The sequence below is a fragment of the Lithobates pipiens genome, unplaced genomic scaffold (genome assembly GCF_037356315.1).
Source record: "Lithobates pipiens isolate NorthernLeopardFrog02 unplaced genomic scaffold, aLitPip1_a1.2 Scaffold_3, whole genome shotgun sequence".
NCBI lineage: Eukaryota > Metazoa > Chordata > Amphibia > Anura > Ranidae > Lithobates > Lithobates pipiens.
Genome location: NW_027507790.1, coordinates 49,960,485 through 49,980,213, shown reverse-complemented (window position 1 = coordinate 49,980,213; position 19,729 = coordinate 49,960,485). Strand labels below are relative to the sequence as shown.

The following is a 19,729-nucleotide window of genomic DNA, read 5'->3' as shown; positions in this document are numbered from 1 at the left end:
TCAGGTATTGCTAGACATGGGTTGCGATGAGTCAATACCCCGGTGATAGTTGATATAACGCAGAAGATGGAGCTCCAGAAACTGGTTAAATGTTTGCATGTCCAAAACATGTGTAGCAAATTCCCTATTGCCCCACAGTTTCTCCAGCATAGCGGAGAGTGCTGTGTGCCAAACTCAGATATTCTATAGGGCGTAAAGGTACCACCTAAGGGCTATCTTCTAGGACAGCTCCCAATGGTTTACACATTTAGAAGCTTTGTATGTTGTACGAAATGCGCCATTGTGCATTTGTGAAGCTCCTTCCCAGATCAGTCTCCCAATTCACAAAAAAAAAAAAAAAAAAAAAAAAAAAGCCGCCATACTTCCTTTTGGATCTCTATGTGGCGTGACTTAATGATACCAAGAAGTGGGTTATTTGAATATATTTATAGAGATCCGAGGTTGGGACATTAAATTGTTTCCTCAATGAAGCAAAGGGAACAGGGGGCGTCTAGGTAAAGGTCATCAATCACTTTAATGCCTCTGTGATACCAGTCAGTGACGGTTACATTTGGGGTGGCGTGAGATAAGATTGATAGAGGTATAGGGATATCCATTTGGTCCGAGATCTCGCAGAGATACATCCATGCCAGCAAGGATGCCTGGAAGGTGAGGGGTAGGCCATGTAAGGGAAAATGATTTCAGACATCTCAGAGCTGTAGGTCTTTCAAATTTTAAACCGGGCTTAGGGCTTTTGATATTACACCATAGAGAGTCGGATGATGGGCAAAACCAATTTTTAAGTTGAGGTAAAGTTGCCGCTCTGAAATAGTCTGATGTTGACAAAACCCATACCCCCCACCAATCTATGCTTAACCAAAAGAGCCTTGGTTTCTTTGATTTCCAGACATAACTGGAGAGTAAAGCATTAAGAGCTTTAATAGATGTGTTATGTATTGGGATTGTTCGGGTCCTAAAAATATAAAATATTTGTTGTAGGAGCAGCATCTTAAATGAGGCCAGTGGTCCCGTCCACATCAGTTCAATGTTAGTCTTGTTTCCTTGGAGAGTTTGTTAATTAGGGGCATGTAATTGGTAATTAACTTTATAGAATGAAATCTTGCTAAATTCAGTTAGGGTGTTGTGTGCTTGTAGGAGTGAAACCTTTGGTGACGTTAGAAATGGGATAATGTCATCTGCAAATAGGTTTATGCTGTGGGATTGTCCTTGGATGGTAAAGCCTGAGATCTTGGGGTGGGTTTGGATGCTCTCAGCTAGGGGTTCTATCAGTAAAATTGAAGATTGAGGGGGAAAGGGGGCAACCCTGCCTAGTGCCGTTAGATATTGTGAAGGTGTCTGAAAGTAGGTTGGATGTGTAAACCTGTGCGTAGGGGGGAAAGTACAAGGCCAGTATGGCAGACAGGGTGGGTCCGGCGAAGCCGAACTTCTGCAATGCATATTTCATATATCCCCAGTGAATCCTGTCGAACACCTTCTCTGCATCCAAAGAGAGGAGCAGAGAAGGCGTCCGACAGGAGTGGGCGTACTGCATAATACCAAGGACTCTTCTGGTGGCATCAGAAGCCTGTCTTCCTAGGGTAAAGCCAGATTGATGTTATTTAATAAAAGGGAAGGGAGGATAGGAAGTAGTCTGTGAGCTATAATTTTTGCATACAACTTAACATCTGTTTTAAGTAATGATATTGGTCTACAATTTGAGGGCGATATAGGCTCTTTACCTGGTTTTGGGATTGTCACCGCAAAAGCCAAATATACTGCCTGTAAGATCGGAACGTTTTGTAATAGTCGTAAGGTAGACCATCTGGGCCTGGTGATTTGCCCAATGGTAGGGTGCCTATTGCTTTCTTGATCTCAGACTCCATTATAAGCTCATTGAGGGATTTAAGTTGTGTTTGTGAGAGAGAGATGGGAGGTCGATTTTTGCTAGGAATGATTGTATACTCTCTTCATTTGTTTGGGGGGGCGTCAGGGTCTTTTTCCAGATTATATGATGAGTAGTATTGGGCAAAATAATTAGCCATCTCCTTGGGGTTAAGTATTTTACGGCTATCAGAATGAATGAATGAATGAATGAAATACTTGTATAGCGCACAATGCGAACTGAATCGCCTCTAGGCGCATCAGAAGAATGTAGCAGATATGCAATTTGGGCTTTAGTCCTAGCTGCTTGGAGTCTCTAGGCTAGAAATTTGCCAGCCCGATTTCCTGCTGAGTAGTGGGATAATTTTAGAAAATTTATGCTTTTATCATACTGCTCAATGAGCAGGAGTCTGAGATCTGAGCGAAGTTGGTAAATTTTTTGGGCAGTGGATGGATGAGTTGAGTTGTTTTTATTTAGAGTTTCTAAATTTCTGAGTTCATTCATGAGTGAGTCTAGCCCCTACGTCCTCTGCCCCTTCTCCCGAGCACAAATCCGGAGGATAATCCCTTTAATAAAATGCCTTATGGGTGCACAACACTGCAGGATCACTTACAGAATTGGTGTTTACAGCAAAGAATTCAGCTAAGCTCTTTTCTATAGTTGCCACATGTGAAGCTTTTTGAAATATATGAGAATTGGCTCTCCATATGCAAGCAGGACCAGGGGTGTGCCCCTCCATCACCGTGATAGATACAGGGGCATGGTCTGACCACACGGTACAGTGTAGATGGAGGAGGAAGAGGACACCGCCTGGAGTAGCATTTTAGCAACAACTATCAAGTCTATTCTTGAGTAAGAATTATGTCTGGCAGAGTGGCAGGTATAGTCTTTTTCGTTGCCATGCTGGGTTCTCCATACGTCATGTAGGTCTTCTGAGTGCAGTATGGGTTGTTGCGATGGGGAAGGTCTTTTGGCCTTAGATGTGGTGTCCATTAGATGGTCCACTGTGACGTTATGATCTCCACAGATCACCAGTGAACCCTGCTTGAAAGCGCAATTTTTTTATTTTGCAAAAATGGAATCCGATGGGAATTTGGGGCGTATAGGTTCGCTACAGTTTTTACAATTTTGTTGTTGAATTCTCCAACAAGAATGAGGCATCTACCTGCTGGGTCGATGTAGGTGTTCAACACAGTGAGGGCCAGAGAGTCTGATGGCAATAAGAACTCCTTAGCGTTTTGTGGGGGCTGATGCAGAGAAAAAGCAGGGAAACTTTATTTTGAAAGTAAGGAGTGTTATCAGCAGAGAAATTAGTCTCTTGGAGACATAAGACATCCGCCTGGAGGTTAATTGCTTCCCTCCAAGTCGATCTCTTGGCCGGATGATTAAGCCCGTTTACGTTAAATTAAACTATTTTCAAAGCCATAAGTAATCAATAGGTGGGTGTAAAGGCCGTACCTTAACTTTGGTTATGGAGTCCATTCTGACGCAGGAGCTCGGTGGTGGATACTCAGGGCTGTAGTGTTGATTCCCATCAAGGTGGAGATGCTGTAGATCCATTGGAGGCCAGACCATTAGGAGGGAGACTGGTATATCGGGAAAGCAATTTAAAGTCAAAGTATGTAAAAAGAAACATAATGTAACATAGGGACGTATTCAAACTGTCCTGAAGGCGTAACATCTGCCCATAACTCGGAGGGGGTAAGATTCGCAACTGAGAACTCCAGAATTTTTCCAGAACCATTATATGAAGAATATAAGTCATTTCCTGTGATTAGGTGCTTTAGGGTTGTGTTTACTGCTCTTCTTTCTAGACATTGTTTGCCATCCGTATTGAGCGTCTGGTTTTGCAGGGGGTGGGGAGAACCTGTTGGAGGCTTGTCAGGCAGGATGTTTAGGGACCTGAGTAATTCAAACCCTTCCTCGAGATCCGAGACTACCGAGGTGGTTTCCCACATGAGTGACCGTCAGTTTGACAGGATATCCCCACCGATACTGAATATTGTGATTGCGTAAAGCTTTGGTCACAGGTAGCAGAAATGTACGCTTTTGCATCGTAAATTGAGAAAGATCTGCGACTTGAATATGCGCAAACCTTTCTGGGGGTTGATGGTTTTTGCGGAACGCGGCCATCAATTGTTCCTTAACTTGAAAGGAATGCACGCGCATCAAAACATCGCAGGGGAGGTTATCTGGTAAAAATGATGGTTTAAGCAGTCTATGGATGCAGTCTATGTGCATTTCAGAATCAGAGATGGAGGGTAGCAAGGTCTTTATCAGATCCTGGGCATACTGCTGAAGCTGTGCGGGAAGAACTGTTTCTGGGACCCCCTGGATCTTGACATAGATCCAAGGTCGCAGACCTGGAAGACAGGTCAAGGAGGAACAGAGTCATGTGAGCTCCTCAGAATGGTCGTTGTGAGCATCAATTAATGAGTTGTGCGATGCCGCAAAATAACCCATTTTGGACTCTATATGGTTCACCCTCCCCTCTAAGGAGCCCAGTTCAGATTTAAAAGTGGAGACACATTGCAGCATGTCCTTATTCATGGAGCTACGGAGGGAGACCAACATATCCTTAAAGGGTTGTATCTGAAACTGGCTTAACCGTTGTAGGAAATGCAGTAAATGGGTCTACTAGCTCACTCGTGTCTTCCATGAGGTCCTGGTCTGTGCTATGCTGCCGAGTGGGGTCCGCCAGCCGAGGCTTGACTTTGCCGGACTGCGGGATAGCGGTGTGTATACATCCAGTCTATATGAGGCCGTTCCGTTTTGTATGGCTGGGCTGGATGCTGCCGACCGCGAGCTGCCTGTTGAGGATGGAGAGGTGTTACCGGCCTCGGCGCCATCTTGGGAGATGTCCCGGTCACTTGGGAGGAAGAAATCTTGTAACTTCAACTGTGCTGCACCTTTCCGTTTGCTGGCCATCCTGCAGGCTCGGCTTCTGCTTCAGGCTTGTCCCGGGTGTAGAATTCGGGAGTGGTGTCGTCTCTATTGCTGTTGGTTCCGAAGGCTGGAGCGGAGCTGTGCAATCATGCTTCCATTCAGCTGCGCGATAGCCAAGCCTCCTCTGCCTGACCCTTTAATTTTAAAGGATGCAGACACGGTAACTTTCTTCATTAATTGTGCACCAATAAAAGAGTATGCAATCAGTCTGGTGAAAAACAGCCATTTCTTCACAGAAAGAAAAAAAAAAAAAAAAGAAAAAAAAAAAAGGTAGAAATCTACTATAATTGTTAAAATCCCTGCAAAGTACATTGATCACCCAGAAAGGATTTCTTTTTTTCCCCCCCTCAAGTAGAGTTCTCTTTAAGTGCTAGTATAACAAAAAGAAAAAAACCTCAGTGCAACATTAATTTGCAAGATGCTCGGCTTTGGTGATGCAACACTCCTGAAATTGCTGAGTAAATCCCTGCCCTGTGCCCATTCTCTACAAAATGTGGCCATCGCCAGTGTGCGTTTACATGGCAAGTAATAAAGTGGGAGCATTACAACTCTAAACCCACTGGTATGGTTTACAGTTTGAATGCCTGTGTGTAAATATTCATGGTGGTTAATATTTTCCCAGTGTATTTTTTTTATGCTGGCAAATTCACACCTGGCTGCTGTTCAAAGCTCCATCAAAGGGGTTTAGGGAGTTTTTTCAAACAAGAAGTGTAACCTATTTGAGCATCGCTTTGCATGCATGGCAAGTCAAAGTACATAAAGACTTCACGGTGATCATTAAATCTCATTTCTAAACTTACCACAACATGTCATTTGAATCTTTAGACATAATCCATGCGAGCTCAAACATCATCATTGCAGACTACAAAGTAAAGAGGTGGGGGAAAAAAAAACAAAAAAAAAAAAAACACAATTACCTCAAATTTGAAGTAGTACAGGTATATTTGTTTCACTAAAGCTGCAACTGGAGAGTGGCTAACTATCATCATCAAAATATTTAGCTTCACGGCTAGGCTTTCATGTATTTTTCTATACCTGAAAAAAACATTTAGAATGGGGTAAGACTACAGGCAAGGGGGCTTCCACTGCCCTTCTCCCCCTTGAAGATGCTAGCTGTTTGGCTTGAACACTAAAGCCCTGCACAAACGGGCCGAATGTCAGGAGACATCGGCCGGTTCAATTAAACAAAAACAAACACAATCCAACAGTTGGCTGTGTGTATGTCAGTCAGTCCGACAGAAGCTGGCTTCTGTTGGACGAGTATGCTGGAAAACCAGCAGCCGATCAACTCCCGATCGGTGCTCTCAGACCAGATTGTTCTGGTGGGGGGCCAACCTCCACTCAGAACACAAAACAGCTCTGTGGGGGGAGATCCCTGTACCAACATCGGATCATTAGTACAGCAGCTTCAACCGAAGCAGACTTTTTTCATTCATTCCACTGGATTGAATGAAAAAATAAAAAATAAAAAAAGTAAAAAGGTGTTAGTGTGTACCAGGCTTAACCCATGAATTGGGCATATTCGAAAATTCAGACAGCCCTATTTGCATACAGTTTCCAGGTATGTGACAACTGATTAAAGGGGGAAGGTAAAACATGAGTATCTGCAGAGTGAAGTAGAAACCAAAGCGTGACATAGCAACTAAGGATTTGCTAAGGCGTGTTTGCAGGTCCACACAGTCCAGCAGGAAGCTTACACTGCGCAGCGCTAATCACAGGCAGCGAGACATTTCCCCAATCCACGGCTGCAAAGATCGTGAAATGTCTCCCTGCCTGTGATAAACGCTGCAAGCTTCCTCACGGGCTCGGGGAAAAAAAAAAGTTTCCATTTATCTGTATTCACTTAAACAGCAAGTCAACGGCTTAAAAAAAATTGTTTTTTTGGTCTCGCTCTATCGTTCCTGTAGGCACAATTAGGTTTAGCTCATACCTTTAAGTTCCTAATGACATCTAAAATGAGAATGATATAGATATGGTTTACAACTGGCGGTGGAAAATTACTACATTAAAGGATCTGTCAAAGCAAAACAGCACATATGCCAGTCAGCGATTGTCAGGCTGCACATAAGCTATGAGAATATGTTTACTTTCTGTACTAGAAGGCTCAGTTCACACTGGAATGGCACAGTGAGACTTGAGTTGCTCCGATTAGGACAGTTCCATTGTACTGAATGGAGCGCTACTAAATGACCTGACAAATCACCCTAGTGTGAACCGAGCCTTAGGAGATCTGGAAGTCAGAATAACAGCTTACTTCTGAGGGTTTCCACAGACATCTTTAAAAAGTAAAAGTTACAATACAATGGAAAATTATTATTATATAATATAATCAAAAAGTGGATACAAATATTCAGACAGACATTCATACAATTCTTGCCTGCTCCTATCACCAAATACCTTTTTGGGTTCTTTCACATTATAGAAAACCAAAATAGGAAAGCTTACTGGGAGTGTCAAACTTGACTTTCATTGAAATAAAAGATCAGAATATTTAATTTGTCCTCTCTGACATGAAAATTTCAATTAAGGTAAGCTATGCCTTTGTGTGCAATTATATTATATATATTTAATTTCTTATATAATTTTTTTTTTTTTTTACCATATTCTTAGCTTGAAATGCACAGGCTTGTTGCAGGTTTAATGTAAAATCTCATGCCCCATACAAGACAACGGGAACGCAAAAGCAGGATGATGCAGCTCAGAAAAAAGGGTAAAATGCAGGTCAAAGAAACTGTGAAAGATCTCAGGAGCATCACATAATGTTAGATGTAAGCAGAATGTAAAACATGCTCACTAGTCCTTTCAAGAGATATCTAGTACATTGGTATTTTGATCCTGATATTTTCAAAGCATCCTTCCCAGATCTCTGCAAACTATTGCTGGATTTGAATTTATTTAACCAGATTTCCTATGGGTGTCTCAGCCAAAAGAATAATGTTAGGTCAAAATGAGATATATGCAAGTCTCTAATATGCTGTAAAAAGTTAACCATTCAAACACCCCACAAACCACTTTACCGATGTTCCATGGTATTCGTACTGTTCATAGTCAAAGAGGATCTCCCTTCTGTAATAAATAAAACAAGAAATCAACTATGCTGTGATATACAGTAAAGAGGTTAGAGTAATAAACTTCAAGTTAAGAGGGTACTTTTAAATTGACAGTATAAAGGAAGTTTACCTGCGTGCTTCCCACTCTCTCCTCGCCCGTCGCCTCTCAATTCGTCTTTCTACAGCTCCCTAACACAAAGCAGGGAAAATAAATACCCTAGTAGGTAGAGCAACAGTACATAATCCAGTCAAGTGGCGAAAGCAGTCACAAGACAAAACAAAGTCTCAGTTATGCAAACAGGAGGACTTGGCTCTTCTATTGCTAATGTAATAACACTACTGCTATTTTTGTTCTCTAGTCTTAAAGACTGTACTTTACAGGTAATATACCTCATCAAATCGTCTCCTCTTCCCCGAAGGTTCAGAGCCATCGCTGTCATTACCAGAATCCTCTCCATCTTCATCCTCTTCATCATCACGAAAAATGTCATCATATGCTGGGATTTCCAGGTCGTCATCTTGTTTGATAAGCAACTTTATCTACATAGATAGTTCTATTATTGATATCATAAGAGTATCAAACCCATTGTAAGCCTCAGTACTGCACACATACCTGGGTGTCATTGTACACATTCACTACATCTATTGGTCTGTGGGTGTCACATATAAAGAATACAGCCTCTTCCTGTGGCTGCAGAGTCTCCAGAAGATCAATATTTGCACCACAATTTATAAGTACAAAGTACCGAAACTGCAAAAGAAACAAACTATAATTATATTATACAGTACATTTTGCTTTAGATAACAAGAAAATCTTTACATTAAAGCGTTATAACATTTGAGTGCTGCATGGTTTGTAATAAAATTGCTGTGCCAACTTTAGTTGGCAAAAGCAGAAGGTGTCATACAAATCCTCAGCACTGCCAGTTTGTAAAATTATAAACTGCCAAATAAAGATAAGCAGGATGCTCTGAAGCAAAACTGTTATTGCAGCAGCTCAGCAAGAAACAAAGACCTTTTAAAATGTTTAGCTTTACCTGCTCTTTGTGCTCAAGGAAAATAATTTCAAGCTCCTGCCAACCAGATACCGGAACCAGTGTGTACTGGACATGGTCACACTGAAATAAAGCCTAGTAAAGAAACAAATTAAATAAATTCATCACACTGCACCTTATTTATCAAAACAGTGAAAAACCATGTCACCAAATCATACTTTCTATGCAATGGAAGGAGAATAAAAAAAAGGGAGCACCAACCATATAATTTGAGTTCAGTACAAGTCACCATGTTATACATATACATTAATGGCACACTGTTACATTACCAAATACAACATTATTAATACTTGAAATACAGTTTCAATTCCTACTCTGCCTATCCTCACCTAAAGTAGTCCGTTGTTTCTGCCAAGCCACACAATAGAAGTGAATGCTGTCTCATGTTTCGCTTAGGCTCCTTGTGCAATTTGGATTCAACCAAGGTTAAATTAGGCTTTGAATGTCATTGCCCGTGTGTAATCAAAAATTACTCCTAAAACCTTTTTAATGTGACTATAACCTCTGTAACTTGAAGCAAAATAATTATTCATTCAGTTTCCTGAGACCCATGAATTAAGAGACTGTTGGAACAGCCAAAACAGCCCAACATAGTGTGGGCAAGAGCAACAAAGCACAAAAAAATAAAAAAAATAAAAAGGAAGGAGACGGAAGAAGGAAGAAGAAGACGACGACGGAAGAAAGAAGAAGAAGAAGAAGAAGGAAGAAGAAGACGACGACGGAAGAAAGAAGAAGAAGAAGAAGAAGAAGGAAGAAGAAGACGACGACGAAAGAAAGAAGAAGAAGAAGAAGAAGAAGAAGGAAGAAGAAGACGACGACGGAAGAAAGAAGAAGAAGAAGAAGAAGAAGGAAGAAGAAGACGACGACGGAAGAAAGAAGAAGAAGAAGAAGAAGAAGAAGAAGGAAGAAGAAGACGACGACGGAAGAAAGAAGAAGAAGAAGAAGAAGAAGGAAGAAGAAGACGACGACGGAAGAAAGAAGAAGAAGAAGAAGAAGAAGAAGAAGAAGAAGGAAGAAGAAGACGACGACGGAAGAAAGAAGAAGAAGAAGAAGAAGAAGGAAGAAGAAGACGACGACGGAAGAAAGAAGAAGAAGAAGAAGAAGAAGGAAGAAGAAGACGACGACGGAAGAAAGAAGAAGAAGAAGAAGAAGAAGGAAGAAGAAGACGACGACGGAAGAAAGAAGAAGAAGAAGAAGAAGAAGGAAGAAGAAGACGACGACGGAAGAAAGAAGAAGAAGAAGAAGAAGAAGAAGAAGGAAGAAGAAGACGACGACGGAAGAAAGAAGAAGAAGAAGAAGAAGAAGAAGGAAGAAGAAGACGACGACGGAAGAAAGAAGAAGAAGAAGAAGAAGAAGAAGAAGAAGAAGGAAGAAGAAGACGACGACGGAAGAAAGAAGAAGAAGAAGAAGAAGAAGAAGAAGAAGAAGGAAGAAGAAGACGACGACGGAAGAAAGAAGAAGAAGAAGAAGAAGAAGAAGGAAGAAGAAGACGACGACGGAAGAAAGAAGAAGAAGAAGAAGAAGAAGAAGGAAGAAGAAGACGACGACGGAAGAAAGAAGAAGAAGAAGAAGAAGAAGAAGAAGGAAGAAGAAGACGACGACGGAAGAAAGAAGAAGAAGAAGAAGAAGAAGAAGGAAGAAGAAGACGACGACGGAAGAAAGAAGAAGAAGAAGAAAAAGAAGAAGGAAGAAGAAGACGACGACGGAAGAAAGAAGAAGAAGAAGAAAAAGAAGAAGGAAGAAGAAGACGACGACGGAAGAAAGAAGAAGAAGGAAGAAGAAGACGACGACGGAAGAAAGAAGAAGAAGAAGAAGAAGAAGAAGGAAGAAGAAGACGACGACGGAAGAAAGAAGAAGAAGACGACGACGGAAGAAAGAAGAAGAAGAAGAAGAAGAAGGAAGAAGAAGACGACGACGGAAGAAAGAAGAAGAAGAAGAAGAAGAAGGAAGAAGAAGACGACGACGGAAGAAAGAAGAAGAAGAAGAAGAAGAAGGAAGAAGAAGACGACGACGGAAGAAAGAAGAAGAAGAAGAAGAAGAAGGAAGAAGAAGACGACGACGGAAGAAAGAAGAAGAAGAAGAAGAAGAAGAAGGAAGAAGAAGACGACGACGGAAGAAAGAAGAAGAAGAAGAAGAAGAAGAAGGAAGAAGAAGACGACGACGGAAGAAAGAAGAAGAAGAAGAAGAAGAAGAAGGAAGAAGAAGACGACGACGGAAGAAAGAAGAAGAAGAAGAAGAAGAAGAAGGAAGAAGAAGACGACGACGGAAGAAAGAAGAAGAAGAAGAAGAAGAAGAAGGAAGAAGAAGACGACGACGGAAGAAAGAAGAAGAAGAAGAAGAAGAAGAAGAAGGAAGAAGAAGACGACGACGGAAGAAAGAAGAAGAAGAAGAAGAAGAAGGAAGAAGAAGACGACGACGGAAGAAAGAAGAAGAAGAAGAAGAAGAAGGAAGAAGAAGACGACGACGGAAGAAAGAAGAAGAAGAAGAAGAAGAAGGAAGAAGAAGACGACGACGACGGAAGAAAGAAGAAGAAGAAGAAGAAGAAGAAGAAGAAGGAAGAAGAAGACGACGACGACGGAAGAAAGAAGAAGAAGAAGAAGAAGAAGAAGAAGAAGGAAGAAGAAGACGACGACGGAAGAAAGAAGAAGAAGAAGAAGAAGAAGAAGGAAGAAGAAGACGACGACGGAAGAAAGAAGAAGAAGAAGAAGAAGAAGAAGGAAGAAGAAGACGACGACGGAAGAAAGAAGAAGAAGAAGAAGAAGAAGAAGGAAGAAGAAGACGACGACGGAAGAAAGAAGAAGAAGAAGAAGAAGAAGAAGGAAGAAGAAGACGACGACGGAAGAAAGAAGAAGAAGAAGAAGAAGAAGAAGGAAGAAGAAGACGACGACGGAAGAAAGAAGAAGAAGAAGAAAAAGAAGAAGGAAGAAGAAGACGACGACGGAAGAAAGAAGAAGAAGAAGAAAAAGAAGAAGGAAGAAGAAGACGACGACGGAAGAAAGAAGAAGAAGAAGAAAAAGAAGAAGGAAGAAGAAGACGACGACGGAAGAAAGAAGAAGAAGGAAGAAGAAGACGACGACGGAAGAAAGAAGAAGAAGAAGAAGAAGAAGAAGAAGGAAGAAGAAGACGACGACGGAAGAAAGAAGAAGAAGAAGAAGAAGAAGAAGAAGAAGGAAGAAGAAGACGACGACGGAAGAAAGAAGAAGAAGAAGAAGAAGAAGAAGAAGGAAGAAGAAGACGACGACGGAAGAAAGAAGAAGAAGAAGAAGAAGAAGAAGGAAGAAGAAGACGACGACGGAAGAAAGAAGAAGAAGAAGAAGAAGAAGGAAGAAGAAGACGACGACGGAAGAAAGAAGAAGAAGAAGAAGAAGAAGGAAGAAGAAGACGACGACGGAAGAAAGAAGAAGAAGAAGAAGAAGAAGAAGAAGAAGAAGACGACGACGGAAGAAAGAAGAAGAAGAAGAAGAAGAAGGAAGAAGAAGACGACGACGGAAGAAAGAAGAAGAAGAAGAAGAAGAAGGAAGAAGAAGACGACGACGGAAGAAAGAAGAAGAAGAAGAAGAAGAAGAAGGAAGAAGAAGACGACGACGGAAGAAAGAAGAAGAAGAAGAAGAAGAAGGAAGAAGAAGACGACGACGGAAGAAAGAAGAAGAAGAAGAAGAAGAAGGAAGAAGAAGACGACGACGGAAGAAAGAAGAAGAAGAAGAAGAAGAAGGAAGAAGAAGACGACGACGGAAGAAAGAAGAAGAAGAAGAAGAAGAAGGAAGAAGAAGACGACGACGGAAGAAAGAAGAAGAAGAAGAAGAAGAAGGAAGAAGAAGACGACGACGGAAGAAAGAAGAAGAAGAAGAAGAAGAAGGAAGAAGAAGACGACGACGGAAGAAAGAAGAAGAAGAAGAAGAAGAAGGAAGAAGAAGACGACGACGGAAGAAAGAAGAAGAAGAAGAAGAAGAAGAAGAAGAAGAAGGAAGAAGAAGACGACGACGGAAGAAAGAAGAAGAAGAAGAAGAAGAAGAAGAAGAAGGAAGAAGAAGACGACGACGGAAGAAAGAAGAAGAAGAAGAAGAAGAAGAAGAAGAAGAAGGAAGAAGAAGACGACGACGGAAGAAAGAAGAAGAAGAAGAAAAAGAAGAAGGAAGAAGAAGACGACGACGGAAGAAAGAAGAAGAAGAAGAAAAAGAAGAAGGAAGAAGAAGACGACGACGGAAGAAAGAAGAAGAAGAAGAAAAAGAAGAAGGAAGAAGAAGACGACGACGGAAGAAAGAAGAAGAAGAAGAAAAAGAAGAAGGAAGAAGAAGACGACGACGGAAGAAAGAAGAAGAAGAAGAAAAAGAAGAAGGAAGAAGAAGACGACGACGGAAGAAAGAAGAAGAAGAAGAAAAAGAAGAAGGAAGAAGAAGACGACGACGGAAGAAAGAAGAAGAAGGAAGAAGAAGACGACGACGGAAGAAAGAAGAAGAAGAAGAAGAAGAAGAAGGAAGAAGAAGACGACGACGGAAGAAAGAAGAAGAAGAAGAAGAAGAAGGAAGAAGAAGACGACGACGGAAGAAAGAAGAAGAAGAAGAAGAAGAAGGAAGAAGAAGACGACGACGGAAGAAAGAAGAAGAAGAAGAAGAAGAAGGAAGAAGAAGACGACGACGGAAGAAAGAAGAAGAAGAAGAAGAAGAAGAAGGAAGAAGAAGACGACGACGGAAGAAAGAAGAAGAAGAAGAAGAAGAAGAAGAAGAAGAAGACGACGACGGAAGAAAGAAGAAGAAGAAGAAGAAGAAGGAAGAAGAAGACGACGACGGAAGAAAGAAGAAGAAGAAGAAGAAGAAGAAGGAAGAAGAAGACGACGACGGAAGAAAGAAGAAGAAGAAGAAGAAGAAGGAAGAAGAAGACGACGACGGAAGAAAGAAGAAGAAGAAGAAGAAGAAGGAAGAAGAAGACGACGACGGAAGAAAGAAGAAGAAGAAGAAGAAGAAGGAAGAAGAAGACGACGACGGAAGAAAGAAGAAGAAGAAGAAGAAGAAGGAAGAAGAAGACGACGACGGAAGAAAGAAGAAGAAGAAGAAGAAGAAGGAAGAAGAAGACGACGACGGAAGAAAGAAGAAGAAGAAGAAGAAGAAGAAGAAGGAAGAAGAAGACGACGACGGAAGAAAGAAGAAGAAGAAGAAGAAGAAGAAGAAGAAGGAAGAAGAAGACGACGACGGAAGAAAGAAGAAGAAGAAGAAGAAGAAGAAGAAGAAGAAGAAGAAGAAGAAGAAGGAAGAAGAAGACGACGACGGAAGAAAGAAGAAGAAGAAGAAGAAGAAGAAGGAAGAAGAAGACGACGACGGAAGAAAGAAGAAGAAGAAGAAGAAGAAGAAGGAAGAAGAAGACGACGACGGAAGAAAGAAGAAGAAGAAGAAGAAAAAGAAGAAGGAAGAGAAGACGACGACGGAAGAAAGAAGAAGAAGAAGAAGAAAAAGAAGAAGGAAGAAGAAGACGACGACGGAAGAAAGAAGAAGAAGAAGAAGAAGAAGAAGACGAGACGGAAGAAAGAAGAAGAAGAAGAAGAAGAAGAAGAAGGAAGAAGAAGACGACGACGGAAGAAAGAAGAAGAAGAAGAAGAAGAAGAAGAAGGAAGAAGAAGACGACGACGGAAGAAAGAAGAAGAAGAAGAAGAAGAAGAAGAAGGAAGAAGAAGACGACGACGGAAGAAAGAAGAAGAAGAAGAAGAAGAAGAAGAAGAAGGAAGAAGAAGACGACGACGGAAGAAAGAAGAAGAAGAAGAAGAAGAAGGAAGAAGAAGACGACGACGGAAGAAGAAGAAGAAGAAGAAGAAGAAGAAGGAAGAAGAAGACGACGACGGAAGAAAGAAGAAGAAGAAGAAGAAGAAGGAAGAAGAAGACGACGACGGAAGAAAGAAGAAGAAGAAGAAGAAGAAGAAGAAGAAGAAGACGACGACGGAAGAAAGAAGAAGAAGAAGAAGAAGAAGAAGGAAGAAGAAGACGACGACGGAAGAAAGAAGAAGAAGAAGAAGAAGAAGGAAGAAGAAGACGACGACGGAAGAAAGAAGAAGAAGAAGAAGAAGAAGAAGGAAGAAGAAGACGACGACGGAAGAAAGAAGAAGAAGAAGAAGAAGAAGAAGGAAGAAGAAGACGACGACGGAAGAAAGAAGAAGAAGAAGAAGAAGAAGGAAGAAGAAGACGACGACGGAAGAAAGAAGAAGAAGAAGAAGAAGAAGGAAGAAGAAGACGACGACGGAAGAAAGAAGAAGAAGAAGAAGAAGAAGGAAGAAGAAGACGACGACGGAAGAAAGAAGAAGAAGAAGAAGAAGAAGGAAGAAGAAGACGACGACGGAAGAAAGAAGAAGAAGAAGAAGAAGAAGAAGGAAGAAGAAGACGACGACGGAAGAAAGAAGAAGAAGAAGAAGAAGGAAGGAAGAAGACGACGACGGAAGAAAGAAGAAGAAGAAGAAGAAGAAGAAGAAGAAGGAAGAAGAAGACGACGACGGAAGAAAGAAGAAGAAGAAGAAGAAGAAGAAGAAGGAAGAAGAAGACGACGACGGAAGAAAGAAGAAGAAGAAGAAGAAGAAGAAGAAGAAGAAGAAGGAAGAAGAAGACGACGACGGAAGAAAGAAGAAGAAGAAGAAAAAGAAGAAGGAAGAAGAAGACGACGACGGAAGAAAGAAGAAGAAGAAGAAAAAGAAGAAGGAAGAAGAAGACGACGACGGAAGAAAGAAGAAGAAGAAGAAAAAGAAGAAGGAAGAAGAAGACGACGACGGAAGAAAGAAGAAGAAGAAGAAAAGAAGAAGAAGGAAGAAGAAGACGACGACGGAAGAAAGAAGAAGAAGAAGAAAAAGAAGAAGGAAGAAGAAGACGACGACGGAAGAAAGAAGAAGAAGAAGAAAAAGAAGAAGGAAGAAGAAGACGACGACGGAAGAAAGAAGAAGAAGGAAGAAGAAGACGACGGAAGAAAGAAGAAGAAGAAGAAGAAGAAGAAGGAAGAAGAAGAAGAAGAAGAAGGAAGAAGAAGACGACGACGGAAGAAAGAAGAAGAAGAAGAAGAAGAAGAAGAAGGAAGAAGAAGACGACGACGGAAGAAAGAAGAAGAAGAAGAAGAAGAAGGAAGAAGAAGACGACGACGGAAGAAAGAAGAAGAAGAAGAAGAAGAAGAAGGAAGAAGAAGACGACGACGGAAGAAAGAAGAAGAAGAAGAAGAAAGAAGAAGAAGAAGGAAGAAGAAGACGACGACGGAAGAAAGAAGAAGAAGAAGAAGAAGAAGGAAGAAGAAGACGACGACGGAAGAAAGAAGAAGAAGAAGAAGAAGAAGAAGAAGAAGAAGAAGACGACGACGGAAGAAAGAAGAAGAAGAAGAAGAAGAAGGAAGAAGAAGACGACGACGGAAGAAAGAAGAAGAAGAAGAAGAAGAAGGAAGAAGAAGACGACGACGGAAGAAAGAAGAAGAAGAAGAAGAAGAAGAAGGAAGAAGAAGACGACGACGGAAGAAAGAAGAAGAAGAAGAAGAAGAAGGAAGAAGAAGACGACGACGGAAGAAAGAAGAAGAAGAAGAAGAAGAAGGAAGAAGAAGACGACGACGGAAGAAAGAAGAAGAAGAAGAAAAAGAAGAAGGAAGAAGAAGACGACGACGGAAGAAAGAAGAAGAAGAAGAAAAAGAAGAAGGAAGAAGAAGACGACGACGGAAGAAAGAAGAAGAAGAAGAAGAAGAAGAAGAAGAAGGAAGAAGAAGACGACGACGGAAGAAAGAAGAAGAAGAAGAAAGAAGAAGAAGAAGAAGAAGAAGGAAGAAGAAGACGACGACGGAAGAAAGAAGAAGAAGAAGAAAAAGAAGAAGGAAGAAGAAGACGACGACGGAAGAAAGAAGAAGAAGAAGAAAAGAAGAAGGAAGAAGAAGACGACGACGGAAGAAAGAAGAAGAAGAAGAAAAAGAAGAAGGAAGAAGAAGACGACGACGGAAGAAAGAAGAAGAAGAAGAAAAAGAAGAAGGAAGAAGAAGACGACGACGGAAGAAAGAAGAAGAAGAAGAAGAAGACGACGACGGAAGAAGAAGAGAAGACGACGAAGAAGAAGGAAGAAGAAGAAGAAGAAGAAGAAGGAAGAAGAAGACGACGACGGAAGAAGAAGAAGAAGAAGAAAAAGAAGAAGGAAGAAGAAGACGACGACGGAAGAAAGAAGAAGAAGAAGAAGAAGAAGAAGGAAGAAGAAGACGACGACGGAAGAAAGAAGAAGAAGAAGAAGAAGAAGAAGAAGAAGAAGGAAGAAGAAGACGACGACGGAAGAAAGAAGAAGAAGAAGAAGAAGAAGGAAGAAGAAGACGACGACGGAAGAAAGAAGAAGAAGAAGAAGAAGAAGGAAGAAGAAGACGACGACGGAAGAAAGAAGAAGAAGAAGAAGAAGAAGAAGAAGACGACGACGGAAGAAAGAAGAAGAAGAAGAAGAAGAAGAAGAAGAAGACGACGACGGAAGAAAGAAGAAGAAGAAGAAGAAGAAGGAAGAAGAAGACGACGACGGAAGAAAGAAGAAGAAGAAGAAGAAGAAGGAAGAAGAAGACGACGACGGAAGAAAGAAGAAGAAGAAGAAGAAGAAGGAAGAAGAAGACGACGACGGAAGAAAGAAGAAGAAGAAGAAAAAAAGAAGAAGGAAGAAGAAGACGACGACGGAAGAAAGAAGAAGAAGAAGAAGAAGAAGAAGGAAGAAGAAGACGACGACGGAAGAAAGAAGAAGAAGAAGAAGGAAGAAGAAGAGACGAGAAGAAGAAGAAGAAGAAGAAGAAGAAGAAGAAGACGACGACGGAAGAAAGAAGAAGAAGAAGAAGAAGAAGAAGGAAGAAGAAGACGACGACGGAAGAAAGAAGAAGAAGAAGAAGAAGAAGAAGGAAGAAGAAGACGACGACGGAAGAAAGAAGAAGAAGAAGAAGAAGAAGAAGAAGAAGAAGGAAGAAGAAGACGACGACGGAAGAAAGAAGAAGAAGAAGAAGAAGAAGGAAGAAGAAGACGACGACGGAAGAAAGAAGAAGAAGAAGAAGAAGAGGAAGGAAGAAGAAGAAGACGACGACGGAAGAAAGAAGAAGAAGAAGAAGAAGAAGAAGAAGAAGAAGAAGAAGAGGACGACGGAAGAAAGAAGAAGAAGAAGAAGAAGAAGGAAGAAGAAGACGACGACGGAAGAAAGAAGAAGAAGAAGAAGAAGAAGAAGAAGAAGAAGACGACGAAGGAAGAAAGAAGAAGAAGAAGGAAGAAGAAGACGACAGAAAGAAGGAAGAAAGAAGAAGAAGAAGAAGAAGAAGGAAGAAGAAGACGACGACGGAAGAAAGAAGAAGAAGAAGAAGAAGAAGGAAGAAGAAGACGACGACGGAAGAAAGAAGAAGAAGAAGAAGAAGAAGAAGAAGAAGAAGAAGACGACGGAAGAAAGAAGAAGAAGAAGAAGACGACGACGGAAGAAAGAAGAAGAAGAAGAAGAAGAAGAAGAAGAAGAAGACGACGACGGAAGAAAGAAGAAGAAGAAGAAGACGACGACGGAAGAAAGAAGAAGAAGAAGAAGACGACGACGGAAAAAGAAAGAAGAAGAAGAAGAAGACGACGACGGAAGAAAGAAGAAGAAGAAGAAGAAGAAGGAAGAAGACGACGACGGAAGAAAGAAGAAGAAGAAGAAGAAGAAGAAGAAGAAGAAGAAGAAGAAGAAGAAGAGAAGAAGAAGAAGGAAGAAGAAGAAGAAGAAGAAGAAGAAGAAGAAGAAGAAGAAGAAGAAGAAGAAGAAGAAGAAGAAGAAGAAGAAGAAGAAGAAGAAGAAGAAGAAGAAGAAAGAAGACGACGACAGAAAGAAAGAAGAAGAAGAAGAAGAAGAAGAAGAAGAAGAAGAAGAAGAAGAAAGAAGAAAGAAGAAGAAAGAAGAAGAAGAAGAAGAAGAAGAAGAAGAAGAAGAAGAAGAAAGAAGAAGAAGAAGAAGAAGAAGAAGAAGAAGAAGAAGAAGAAGAAGAAGAAGAAGAAGAAGAAGAAGACGACGACGGAAGAAAGAAGAAGAAGAAGAAGAAGAAGAAGAAGAAGAAGACGACGACGGAAGAAGGAAGAGAAGAAGAAGAAGAAGAAGAAGAAGAAGAAGAAGAAGAAGAAGAAGACGACGGAAGAAAGAAGAAGAAGAAGAAGAAGAAGAAGAAGAAGAAGAAGAAGAAGAAGAAGAAGACGACGACGGAAGAAAGAAGAAGAAGAAGAAGAAGAAGAAGAAGAAAGAAGAAGACGACGACAGAAAGAAGAAGAAGAAGAAGAAGAAGAAGAAGAAGAAAGAAGAAGAAGAAGAAGAAAGAAGAAGAAGAAGAAGAAAGAAGAAGACGACGAAGAAGAAAGAAGAAGAAGAAGAAAGAAGAAGAAGAAGAAAGAAGAAGAAGACGACGACAGAAAGAAGAAGAAGAAGAAGAAAGAAGAAGAAGAAGAAGAAAGAAAAGAAGAAGAAAGAAGAAGAAGAAGAAGAAGAAGAAGAAGACGACAGAAAGAAGAAGAAGAAGAAGAAGAAGAAGAAGAAGAAGAAGAAGAAGAAGAAGAAGAAGAAGAACGACAGAAAGAAGAAGAAGAAGAAGAAGAAGAAGAAGAAGAAGAAAGAAGGACGACAGAAGAAGAGAAGAAGAAGAAGAAGAAGAAGAAGAAGAAGAAAGAAGAAGAAGAAGAAGAAAGAAAGAAGAAGAAGAAGAAGAAAAGAAGAAGGAAAGAAGAAGACGACGACAGAAAGAAGAAGAAGAAGAAGAAAGAAGAAGAAGGAAGAAGAAGAAGACGACGACAGAAAGAAGAAGAAGAAGAAGAAAGAAGAAGAAGAAGAAGAAAGAAGAAGGAAGAAGAAGAAAGAAGAAGA

At 40.9% G+C, this 19,729-nt stretch overlaps 1 protein-coding gene across 1 annotated transcript in view; it reads right to left on the bottom strand.

The window, feature by feature from the left end:
- Window positions 1-19,729, bottom strand: part of CDC45 (cell division cycle 45) — a 111,040-nt gene that overhangs the window by 52,752 nt on the left and 38,559 nt on the right. Inside the window, exons 3-8 of the mRNA XM_077461651.1 lie at window positions 8,895-8,987; window positions 8,471-8,608; window positions 8,248-8,397; window positions 7,988-8,046; window positions 7,825-7,873; window positions 5,608-5,669 (exon numbers count right to left, since the gene is read on the bottom strand). Of these exons, the coding sequence (XP_077317777.1) occupies window positions 5,608-5,669; window positions 7,825-7,873; window positions 7,988-8,046; window positions 8,248-8,397; window positions 8,471-8,608; window positions 8,895-8,987 (551 nt within the window). The remainder of the gene's footprint in view (window positions 1-5,607; window positions 5,670-7,824; window positions 7,874-7,987; window positions 8,047-8,247; window positions 8,398-8,470; window positions 8,609-8,894; window positions 8,988-19,729) is intronic.